General features: G+C 30.7%; 1 protein-coding gene across 1 annotated transcript in view; it reads right to left on the bottom strand.

Moving 5' to 3' along the window:
* Positions 1-10,201, bottom strand: part of LOC129308942 (zinc finger BED domain-containing protein RICESLEEPER 2-like) — an 83,573-nt gene extending 73,372 nt beyond the window's left edge. Inside the window, exons 1-5 of the mRNA XM_054950301.1 lie at positions 10,105-10,201; positions 9,608-10,020; positions 8,725-8,952; positions 7,218-8,594; positions 6,834-7,163 (exon numbers count right to left, since the gene is read on the bottom strand). Of these exons, the coding sequence (XP_054806276.1) occupies positions 6,834-7,163; positions 7,218-8,594; positions 8,725-8,952; positions 9,608-10,020; positions 10,105-10,201 (2,445 nt within the window). The remainder of the gene's footprint in view (positions 1-6,833; positions 7,164-7,217; positions 8,595-8,724; positions 8,953-9,607; positions 10,021-10,104) is intronic.
* Positions 10,202-13,388: the final 3,187 nt, after the last annotated feature.

Raw genomic sequence — 13,388 nt, 5'->3', positions numbered from 1 at the left:
TGAAAAGGATTTATGCTATATGTGTAAGAATGAATGTTTAGAATTGATAATTGTGAAGATGAATATGGTTAAGTGGCATGTAGGAGAAAATGAATTGTAATATGTTGATATTTTGAAAAAAAAAGGGTGTGTGATGCTATTGTGCTTGCATGAGTTAATTACAGGCATGTGGTTGCTATGAAATACAATGGTTATTGAGAAAATTTCATGCCAATCATGATGATTAAGTGTATGCATTCTATGAGTATAGTACATGTGTACGGCATGATCATATGAGGCAAGAGTTTGCTTAAGAAGAAGAGTAAAGATTCTTAGTCTACATGGTATAATTGTTATTTAAAGCTCAATAGATTGCCTTTACATTTTTATTATCCCACTTGTTTTATGAGGAATTATCCTACTTGCTCAATGAAAAACTCGAACCTAGATAGTTTTCACTTGCCAATTTTTCATAGTCAAAACCAGTACATCAAATAACTTAAATCAAGCAATGCTTATCTTGACCACACCCTTATATCTTGCCCTTTTCATATTATTATTGCTAGTTAGAGCCTAAACTATAGATACATGCAGCCAAAGTTGCATTGTCAACAAAATAAGACTCTTTGCTTTAAATGGAGGTGCCTATCATCCCAAAACCCAAGTCAGGGCAATAGGGAACTATGATAGAAGTTAACCACTATGTGCATAATGGAGGCATACTGCATGAAAATTAGAATAACGAGTCTTAATCTCTCAGATACTATCATTGTATTAAACATCAACCACCTCATTTCCTCTTTGCATTACATTCTAGAAATAAATTAAAATCATTCAAAGTCAACCAAACATACTTCTAAGCTTTAAATCATTTCATAAAAATTCAATATACTCATGCGTGCTTAGAAATATTTAGGGTTATCTCAAACATGAAATTTCTCAAATATCTAGCATTTCACAACAACTAGCATGCTTAAAAATATTAAAGTATTATATAATTAATTTAAAAGATCAATAACATACTAGACATTTTAAATATGTTTTGAGAATAGAATAAATAATAAGCCCTCAGTAGGCACATAAGCATTTCTAGCTCAGATACATAAACATATTAATAAAATGTAGATATCCTAATGTAAGAAGGAATAATCCAATGTTACTTCTTTTTCAAGTTTTAAAATAACCATAAGTACACACAAGACCAACACCAATAATCAACAATTAATTTATAATATATAATAATGTTACACATTAATACAACTTTGATCAATACAATTAATCCATTATAACATTCTAAAGTCTCTTATTTTACTTACTAGGCTCAAACATTGTTTGAGTCTTACTTATACCAAGTCCTAACCAAAACAAACTCATTCAAGTCATCTTTGATCAACAAAACCTCCATCTATGTTCAAATCCTCCAAACACTCCAATTTCTTAATTTCTAGCATCATATTAATTCTTCCAAATCATAAACTTTCTTTCTTAACAGTGTGCTAAAACATTCAAATCCACATTTCACTTTCAATAATTGTTTCTAAACCATAAGATCATAATTTTACAAATGAAAATCCTGTAACCATCAAATTCATTGATCATTCTTTTTAAATTTCAACTCAAGCATGCCAAATGAGTTTTACAAATTTTAAACACCTCATAATCCTTTATTTATTCTCAAATCACTTTCAAAAACTATTCAAAGTCTTACAAGTTCCAATTTTCACAATTATATAAAAAAATCCTTTTTTTTGAGTAAAAATCTCGAGTACTCGATGGTAACTTAAATTAAATCCAATTACCTTGAAAATTTAAACTTAAGATTCTAACTTCTTAGTGGGATTAATACACACAAATATAGTGTCTTTATTCGAAAATAGAAACACAAAAGTGAATGTTTGAGGGTTTGGGTACAAAATTGTGCATGATTTTTGGCTGTCAAGTTGCTAAGGTTACTCAACCCTTAGATTCAAACTATATGGGTGTTTTGAGGTTAAATGAGTGTTATTTGAGTTGTTTTGATGATGAAGAACATGGTAGGATAATTCATTTAAAATTAACAATAATCTATTCAAGTTTTAACAAGTTAGAAAAATGAGAGGATTGACTCAATTATACAAGTATTAGTCTTTTGTCAATAAGTATACATTTATATTTTTACAACAATTCATTTGAAATTACAATATCTATTCAAGTTTTAATAAGTTAGAAAAACTGATATGATGGGCTTAATTATATGTGCTAATCCCTCATCAGCAAGTAAATTTACACATTCAGACTTTTAACAAGTAAAATATATGAAGTTTTAAAACTCCTAATTTGTAATTGTCCATGGTAGGGGTTCCAGTGGCAGGTTGACAGTTGGCACCAATGATAGTGAGGGGTGGCTTTTTTTTTAACTTCAGGGGTAATTTAGTCTTTTGAAGTAAAAAAAATTAATATCAGTCAAGGGTCAAAGAACTGTAGTGTAATTTTAAAATTTATTGATCCTCAATTGATATAAATTTCCTCCAATAGTCTTTGGTTGATATTTTCCCATTTATTAATATAAGAAATATATTTTTTGTTTAATTATGCAATAATAAGTACATTTCCTATATTAACAACTTCATATTAATAATCAACAACTTCAATATAAATAGGATTAAGGTTCCTTTTTACCTTGAAACTTTTTTTCAAGGAGGATTAGGTACCTTATACTGATAAATGGAGTAATTTTTTCTTGGGTCATTTTTTCAAAGAGCAAAAAACACCTTCTGTCAGTTAGCTATTAACTTTATTATTTTCTATTGATATAATATGTGCGTGGGGCCCTTACACAATAACAGATAGGACTTTAATAATGTCTTTTAATGCTATTTATCCCTAAACTTTTTTTTCCAAAAATGCTGGGAGCCCTGAAGTCATTTTAAAATAAAATTTATGAAATATAGTTAAAATATTAAATATTTTTATATTTAATAATTTAAATATTATTGTTTATAAATGTTCATTCAAAATTTATAAATTATTTTTTAAATATTAGCACCTCAAACTAGATTTACATAAATTTTTAAATGACTTATAAATTGTGTGTGAACATTTGTAAATAATAATAATTTTTATAAATAAATTATAGAAAATGACCTTATAAGAAAATTAATAGTGATTAAATCCCTTAACCTTTTGGGTCCTTCAATGTAATTATTTTTATTCAACTAATGGTCAAATTAACAGATACCTAAAATTGAAGTGTCACTTGCTCAACTTTCCAACTAGGCTAAAAATATATTACTTAAAATATTTTTGCAGTAATTCATACTCATCAAGAGGAATGACACTTAAGAAGAACCTAAAAAAATTATGGAGAATGACCCAAAAAAAATTTAGTAACTTAATAAGTAGTAAATGACACTTAAGAAGAACCTAAAAAAATTATGGAGAATGACCCAAAAAAAATTTAGTAACTTAATAAGTAGTAAGTTCTTATAAGCTCATTTTTCATAATTTATTTGTTATTATTATTATTTAGAAATCTTCATACACAATTTACAAGTCATCTATAAATTTTTAAAAAACTAATTTAAACAGTTAATATTTAAAAATATTGTTAAACTTTTAGATCAATATTTATTAATAATAATATTTAAATTATTAAATATTAAATACCTGAATATTTTAAACAATATTTATTAAATTTTTTTTAACAAGATTTCAAGAACCTAACACTTTTGAAAAAAGAATTCATGAGTAAATTAGAACCAAAGAACATAATTAAAGTCATACTTATCACTACGAGTGGGCCCAATACACATGCACATGCCATGTTAAAAAATGACAAATTTAATCAGTGATTAATAGAAGGGATTTTTTTCTTGAAAAATAATTTAAGGGGGAATTTGTTCCACATATCACTAAATGTTAACGATATAGTAAGTCATAACTTCAATTTAATGTACATTTTCTATATTAACAACTTCACCTTAATGGTTAACAATTTCAATTTAAATATTGATAATATAATTGGTCGTAACTTTAATTTAATCATATGATAACAATTCACTTTCTATACGAACAATTTCAGTTTAGGAACTAACAACTATAATTTTTATTATTTTGCCAAGGATTAAAAAAATTATGTTAGATAAGTTCTCAGGGACTGTAAAGTAATTACAGCATTTCGTAGTCTTTATTTATCATTTGCCTATTTGGATAGAATTTACTTGTCATTCTTCCAAAAATAAATTAGAAAAATGAAAAATCTACCGCATGATATACAGAAGGAGCATTATTGTAATTTAAAATAAATGGACAGTCAGGATTATCTTATAGATTCAACAGCCATGATTAGTGAATCAGGCTCCAATAACAGGAGGCGCCTGTCAGGCATTTCAGGAAGGAACAAGCACGCATTGCATTACATTACAGACTCAATTCAACAATAAAGAAGAAACCATCCCATCTCTGGAAATCCCAAAAGCTCAAAACTCCTTCAATTCGAAATCCCAAACTGAAGAAAACCAAATGCTTGTTCTGAGCACTATCTGCTAATTCTCACTGTATTTTGCTATAGATCGACGCCATGTTAAGGTCACTTGAGGCTCTTCCCAGATGGATCTCTAACGTGAGCAGTGGTGCTAAACAATGAGAGGACCATGAGCCCAAGGCTACACAAATGTAAGATCTTTGTCGCAGGATTCAATTTTGGTGTTCATCACTTGATAAGCATATGAACCATTCAGATTTTTAATCTAGATAATCTAAATTTTATAAAATTTATTTTTTTAATTTTATTTTATATTGATTATAAAAAATTATACAATTTTAATAAATTTATTTTATTATCAATTTAGACAATACAAATTTAGTTTAAATAGTTTAATTTAATATTAATTTTTTTAAATTAACTATCTATATGTATTTTGGATAGACTATGTTCAAAATATATTTGGATAGTTAATTTATAAAAATTTTAAAAAAATTAATATTAAATTAAAGCATCTAGATTACTTGCCAGATTGAAAATAAAGTAGATTTATTAAAATTTATATTTTATATTTTAATAACTATATAATAAAATATAAAAATAAAAATGATAAATCTAAAAAATCTGGACGGTCACCGAAACTGAACCCCTTGGTCGTGGGTAGGTGTTCATAGGTTCGGTTTGGTTTGGTTTTGGGCAAAAACCAAACCGAACCGAACCAATCGGTTTACTTATTAATGGGACCTTATCGGTTTTTGTTATAATCGGTTTGGTTCGGTTTTATGTTCGGTTTGGTTCGGTTTGGTTAATGTTTAGATCAAGTTTTAATGAATTTATTTATTTATTTTTCTTTTTTATCCATATTCATTAAACCTAATTTTTTTGACTCCTTTTTTTATAAATAGAGGCATAAAAATATAATAAAATTTTAATATGATAACAATAATTAATCATAAAAATTGATATTAGTAATAGTATTTAGAATTAAAATTATTTAATGTTATGAATTTTTATTCAGGTCATTTAAAAATATTTATCTACATATCTATATTTTAACATGTAATATATAACGAAAAATAACTATAAAAAATTCTAAACAAAATGTTTCTTGTAAATAAATTGAATATATGAAACTTTTGGTTTAATTCTTTTTGTGTGGACAAAACTAGAGGACAAATATCCTCGAAAGCAACATGGGGGAGGAACAAAATTAAACGAGTCAGGAAGCTAGGGCACATTTATTATATACTTATACTGTAATTTAGAACAACATATCCAACAGACCAACACCCATCATGGTCTATGTTTATCATTCTTTCTCTATTTTTAACATTTTAGCTTTCCAAGTTTATAATATAGTTGTCAATATAATGTAATCTCTTATTCTCTTTCCATTATGGCAAATCCTTGTCATCATTGTTTTCTTTTTCACTTTCTCACGTTGACACTAACTCATCTTGTTTTTTCCATTCTTACAGTGATGAAAACGACAGGCAACAATGAGGCCAAGCCTTTGATTATGAGCCGGAAGTTTGTGAAAATAAAAAAGAACATGTTAATCATTGACTTCCTTCAAGGTGTGCATGTGATAAGCCAATAATTATTCAAACATAGAGAAAGCAAAAAGTTGCCAAGTGTTGCTGTCTTAATCTAAAGCAATAAGATGATACTAATTGTTAGATTCTCATTTCTTAACACATACAATTTATATAACCTCATGTCTTTAGCAATCATTTCTCAATATCATAGTATCTATCATAATATTCACTTAAACTATACCAAATGTCTAGCATTCCAAAAAAAAATTGACATATTTAATTACAACTTGTCCTTAAACTAAAAAGAGACATTCATATGCTTGAAATTATCCAAAAAAAAAATCATTCCATCTCAAGCATCAATCAATTGTTATATGAGGCATAACACCTGAAATGAAGGAAGAAAACAAGTCAATATCCAAATAAAAAGAATAATTTTATGACAAATAAAATAATTGACACATATATACTATATAGTACATTAGTACTTACATATACAAAAAGAGGTTAGAAGATCTTGATAGCTAATTATCATCATCTTCATTCAAAGTGACAACACCAAGATCTATAATAATAAAACAAATTATCAAAGCAATAAATAATCTAATAAATAATTAAACTAAATAAATATCACTTTCAATTTATAAAAATATTACCAATTACATATACAAAAAGAGGTTAGAAGATCTTGATAGCTAATTATCATCATCTTCATTTAAAGTGACAACACCAAGATCTATAATAATAAAACAAATTGTCAAAGCAATGAATAATCTAATAAATAATTAAACTAAATAAACATCACTTTCAATTGTAAAAATATTACCAATTTCTATTTTCTCAATTTCATCCACCTTCTCTTCAACATCACTTGCTAATGGAGTAGATTGAAACCAATTATTTGCACAAATAAGGGCTTCCACTGTCTTGATACCCAATGAACATCTATACTCATTTAGTATACGACCCCCAGTGCTGAAAGCAGATTCAGAAGCTACAGTGGAGATAGGCATGGCTAATACATCCCTAGCAATTTGTCCAATGACAGGATATTTAGATGAATTCACTTTCCACCAATTAAGTATGTCAAATTTGGGATTTGTTTTTTCTCTAGTCTCCATCAAGTAGAGGTCCAACTCTGATTGATTTTCAACATTATCATCTTCATTCATAACTTTATCAAACTCCATTGCAAATGAATCTTTTTCACCATCATCATAGGAAACACCTTCCTTCACTTGGGATTGAGTATTGGTTGAACTTTTTTTAAGGCCATGAAAAGACTTGTATCTATCATACATCTTGAAAAGCAACTCTTTCACCTGCCTAGTGAAATATTCAGCCATATCTTCATCGTAGAGTTTTTTCAAACTCCACTCCACAAATTTCAACTTGTACCTAGGATCAAGTACCACAGCTATAAAGATCATCATATTCAAATTATCAACATTCCCCCAATACTTGTCATGTTTTTGTTTCATCTTCCTTGCCATTGAATTCAACAAAGGATCATCACTTAGACACATATCATTCAAAGTCTTTACTACCAAGCAAAACTCATGAAAATATTGAGAAGATGTAACATATAATGAGCCAGAGACTTTTTTGGTGACATCAAAAAATATTTTCAAGAATTTGACAAAAACACGTGCATTTTCCCAATCCTTTATGGTTGGGGGTCCTTCCTTATCAATTGCAAAAGTAGTATCCTTTTCTTCTAATCTCTTGAATGCCTTTTGAAATTTCAAGGCACTTTCAAGCATCATGTAAGTAGAATTCCATCTTGTAGGACAATCTAACTTCACAATATCCTTTTCTTGAATTCTTGTTTGCTCTACACAAGACTTGAACTTTTGGAACCGTAATGGTGATGCACGAATATATCGAACTGCATTTCTAATTCTTGTTAAAGTATCACCAATCTCTTTCAACCCATCATTAACAACTAAATTCAAGATGTGCGCACAACATCTAACATGCATGTATTCTCCTTTCATAATGTGCCCATTCCAATCAAGTATCCTATCTTTAACATAAGATATAGCAGTGTCATTACTTGAGGCATTATCAACTGTAACTGTAAAAACTCTATCAATTCCCCAACTCAACAAACACTTCTCAATCAATTCACCAATAGTTTCACCTTTATGATCAGCAATTTGACAAAAGTTCAAAATTCTTTTATGCAATTTCCACTCATCATCAATGAAATGTCCAGTGAGGCATAAGTAATTCATATTTTGTAAAGATGTCCAGCAATCAGTGGTCAAACAAACACTTTGTTTTGATTTACAAAATACATTCCTCAACTTAGCTTGTTCAGACAAGTAAAGACTCAAGCAATCTCTAGCTACTGTAGTACGTGATGGAAGGGGAAATAGAGGTTGTGCAATACTCATGAAATACTGAAAACCTTCATTCTCAACAAATTTAAAAGGCAACTCATCAACAATTATCATTCTAGCAAGAGCTTGCCTACAAGAATTAAGATCAAATGTCACCCCCTTCAAACTAGTTCCACAACCTTCTCCTTCTTCTTTTTTTTTTTGGTTGGAAGGAAAGTTTAGGTTGTTTAGGATCTGTATCTCTAACACCAAATTTCTTGCATCTTTCTTCTAAATGTGTTGCCATGTTAGAAGTGCCATTTCTTTTTTTATGACAAGCATAATCAAAGCCACACCAATTACATGTGGCCCTTGGAAATTCAGGATCACAACCCTCCATCAAAGTAAAATGACTCCATACCCAAGATTCAGGTCTAGTTGGTTTTCTTTTACCTGTAACTTTTGAATTTTCTGGTTGCTTTTCACCTTTGTCTTTCTCTTGCTCTTGATCGTTCTGTTGCTCTTTCTCTTTCTCTTTTTGTTGATTTGAATCCATAGTTACATGAGCATTGTTAATCAATTCCGGCTTGTTATTCTTAGGTTGCTCATCATCATCATGAACATCCATCAACTCCATATATGTTTCTTGCTGAAAAAAACATAAGCAATTATATCAATCAAATATGATACTAAATGCTTTTTGTAAAAAAAATACTATATAAAACATTTACCTCATTTTCACTCATATTGAAACTCTAGGATATGCACTATGCAAGTGGCCTCTCAAGAAAGACAAATAATCCTGCATTATATTATGAAAGGAAAGATAATTTAATAAAGTAAATTAAATTAAGTTGTTCTATTAAAAAGACAATATGCTATCCTCTTTATTAAAAAAGTTAAAAATTATGTTTACTCTATTACCTATTGTATATTTGTATTCATGTGCATATCATTGATATGATATCAAAACAAAACAAGTGGTCCCTCTTGGTCTCTTTGCTCTACCGGTCTACCCCACAGTCACACTTACTTATATTGTTTTAAAATCAAAGTAATAATCTTTTATCAATTGCAGAGCAAGTCAACCTAATTAGGAAACAATCTTTGATCAACAAACACATCATATAACTTATAAATCTAAGTCAACCTAAACACCAAAATAAGAATAAGAATAGTGGCAAGGCAATCAGGCAACGGCTAGGATTAGGAAACAAGATTATTACACCAACCGAAGCTCCAGAGTCCAGGCAACTGAGATAGGGAAGTAAAATGCAGAAAGTGATTCAGACTGTGGCTCGAACCTGGAAGAGTGGAAGTGGAACTGTAGAAGCTGAACTCGAGTAGACTCTGTTCTGGGACGCCGCGAGTGGCTGACGGCAGAAAGTGAAAACCGAACTTGAGTAGCCGACTTGGAACTGTAGAACCTGTGTGAGTGTGCGCACTTGGAAGTGGAACTGCAGAAAGTGAAAACCGAACTTGAGTAGCCGACGGTGAACTCTGTTCTGTGACGAACTCTTTGGTCTGCAACGCTGTGAGTGACCGACGAGCGACGGCTGTGGCTTGTGTGCAACGCTGTGAGTGGCCGACGACTGTGGCTTGTGTGCGACTTGGGTACTGGACTTTGAGTTCGTGTTCGTCGTCGGTCGTCTAAGACTGACTCTGTCTATCTCTGGCTCTGCGTCGTCTTTGGCTTGGTTCTGAGGTTCTCTGCAGTCTGTGTGTGTCTATCTGTGTGATGCGTATTGTGCAAGCCTGGCTCAAGCATTAAGGAAACCTAAACCTAAAGTGTGAGCCACACGTAAGGGAAGGCAGGTCGTGAGTCGTTTGTGTCTTCGTGAGTCGTGACTCTCTAGGCCAGACTGAAGCTGAACCACTCCGTGACGTGATGAATCCATGACCGTGAGGACTGAGGCGTGAGCGTGAGCATGACGTGAACTCGTGAAGTTTGGTCTGACTGAGCCTAATGGTCTCTCCTGATCTCATTTGGGCTTGGGAAGTGGGCTACTAATTATTTATTGGGTAATGGGCTGGGTAAGGCATAAGGGGGTTTGGGTTTATTTGGATTGAAATTAAGGTTAGATATTTTATAAATAAATAAATAATATTTTGTTAATCAGGTCTGGTTCAGGTCTGGTTCGGTTTTTAATTTTCAAAACCGAAACCTGAACCAAACCATTCGGTTTCCTTATCCTAAAAACCGAAGCAGACTTGATTGTTGATCGGTTCCTTTCGGTTTGGGTTGGTTTGGATCGGTCCGTTCGGTTTGGATCGGTTTTGAACACCCTTAGTCGTGGGGTCAAGACCGCAATGCACTTTTTTATTTTCCTTCTTTTTTTTATACCAACCCTTTTTTCTGTTTACTTTGTTCAGTTGTTTTCTTAAACCTTTTCCTCTTTTTTCATATTCAAAACGTTGATAGAATCTTTGCCGCTGATCCATCCAGTCCATCCTCTCATAAAAAAATCACATTATTTGTACTCTTCTATTTAAAAATATAATATTTTTAATTGAATCTCACCGTTTAATAAAATAATTATCTACTTTTAAACTAACCTTATTTTTTTATATTTATTTCTATTAAAAACCTTATAATAAATATAAAATCATTATCAATAGGGATACTTTTTTAAAAAAGGCAATATTACACTTCAAAAGATTAAAAATACCTTACATTTTTTAATATCTAACTGCTTAAAAAATACATTATATTTTTGAATGGAGGGAGTATCATTTTTGTTTTTTATTTTTGACTTTTTATAACTTGTTTTTGGGTATTTGGACATAATTTGAATTTATTTGATTTAATTTTCAATTTTAGAAAAATTTTGGAATGCAAGTGTAAATGATAATTTTAAAAGAATTAATTTGATACATGAAATTAATTTGTACTGCATAAAATTAGGTATTTGGATGAAATCTTTAATGATCTAATGTTGCAAGATACAAATGGAAATTATTGAGGAGTCCAAAGTCAAGCTTGCCAATTCTCAATTTCTCATTTCATTTCTTTTTTTTATTTTTATTTTCACTCATATTATTATACATTACGTATATATAATTTAATCTTACTTTGATTTATTAAAGGTCTATTTTTTTGTCATAAAATATTTCATATTTTTTAAAAATAAAAAATTAAAAAAAATATTTGAATAAGTATTTTGGATTTAATTAGTTTTAAAATATTCTCATTTTTTTAAAAATAAAAAATGAAAATATTTTAAAGTTATGTTCATTTTATTTTTTTCAAAACACATTACATATAGTTATTGTAAAATATAGTTATTTTAATTAACATTAACCGCTTTCAACAATTATCATTAGTTTATTTTTAAATTTCAAAATTGTTTTTAAATTAACGTGACCAAAAATATTTTCATTTTATTTTATTTTGAAGAGTATTTTTGAAAATTTTATTATAAAATAATTTAAAAAATAAAAAATGAGAATAAAAATCAAGCACATCCTATTCTTTTTATTTTAGTTTTATTTTTTTAACATTTAAATAAATTTTCTAAAAATATTTTATCACACTCATGGATGACTGGATTCATAGAAACGCGCCCGCCTGCATTCCCACCAGCACTTGCACGCAATCAATCACCCATTTTTCGCTGGCCAAACATGGCCTTAAACATTTTTTACCCCCTCACTGTGCAGATTTTCTGCAGCGGGCTCATCATGCATTTTGTTTTTTGAATTCACTTTTCCCTTTTTTTAAATTTTTGCAACGTCTTCATCGTGATTAAATTTCGGCCGCTCTTTCTCTCTCTTCCCCTCTCTCCCCATTCAGCAACTCTCTCTCCTCCACATGTCCACATCCAACCGTCCGAATCAAGATCATACCTCCCCAGTGTCTTTCTCTTGCTGTCTACATCAAAACCTTGGGAAACAAGTTCTGATTTGCTGACAATTCTGCTGTGCGAAATGCCTCTCCTACTGCCATGGATGTAGCTGTGGAGAGCTTCATCCTTTCCTTGGAGATGGACGCACGTACTCCTCCTACATCGTTGCAGGGCGTTGCTGTAATAGCGCCGGATGCGCCAAGGAAAAAGCGCCCCGTTGATCTAATAACGCCGGATGCGCCGAGGAAAAAGCGCCGCACTGATGTCGCAAACAAAATATTGGCTAAAATGCTTTTATACTCTGGGGATGAGATTTACCAGAGATTTATGGATGAGCTTCGAACTATAAATGTTACTCCGGCTGTGGTAGAGGCGAAAAGAGAACGACACATGCGGGTCTTAATGTCTTTGAGGTAGTATCATTCCGTTTATCATCAAATTATTCCTGGAAATCTTGTTTGTTTTAATTCTGTTAATAATTTGATGTAGATCTGTGTCGGCTTGGTTTAAGTATGTTTAGTTCGTAAGTGGAAAAAAAGAATTCAGTCACAAAAAACAAATCTCATTAGGAACTAATATTCAAGGACAGAGTGACATTAAGGTAGCGAGTTAATGGACATCAAAGGAGTAACTAAAAGCCTTAGTCCTTAGTAAGAAAGATAGTTTGTGTAAGTCACGATGATGAAATGGTTAACTGGAGCCTGCATCAATTCTGCTTAACTACTGTTTAAAATTTTTTGCCGTGAAAAGCACTTTTGTTCTGCTGATCTATTGATGACAACTACACATCATGGTAACTTAATTGCTATTTAAACTTCTTTGCAAGTCTACAGCTGGATTGTTAGATCAAATATCGGTTTCCAAAATTAGCTCATATTTCTTTCTTGACATTGTACATGTACAAACTTTTGCTTATCAAAAGCCCTACCAGCTTGCTATGTTAATTTTTTATCTACCTATTTCTTAAAGTGTGCTTTATTATTGTGACATAGTTGAGTGATTTTGCTTATAGAAGTTATGACCACTGAATGATTATGCTAGTCCAAGCAAAGGATTCTATTAGCTGGCACTGTCCTCACATGCATCATCCTTTGTATTGGTTCCTATAGACTAACCGCCCTTGTGAGCTCTCTGTTGTTTGAAGGGTAGCTCAGATGAGACATGATGAGGATCCAGGACGCACTGCTTGATTGATGTTCTTCTCTTCACACTGGTTTGTTTTGCTTTATGTGATCCATTA

This window comes from Prosopis cineraria, unplaced genomic scaffold (genome assembly GCF_029017545.1).
Source record: "Prosopis cineraria cultivar Desert tree isolate PC_DT_omini unplaced genomic scaffold, ASM2901754v1 PC4, whole genome shotgun sequence".
NCBI classification, from domain to species: Eukaryota; Viridiplantae; Streptophyta; class Magnoliopsida; order Fabales; family Fabaceae; genus Prosopis; species Prosopis cineraria.
Note: the sequence above shows the minus strand (reverse complement) of the source record. Positions and strands in the feature narration are given on the sequence as shown.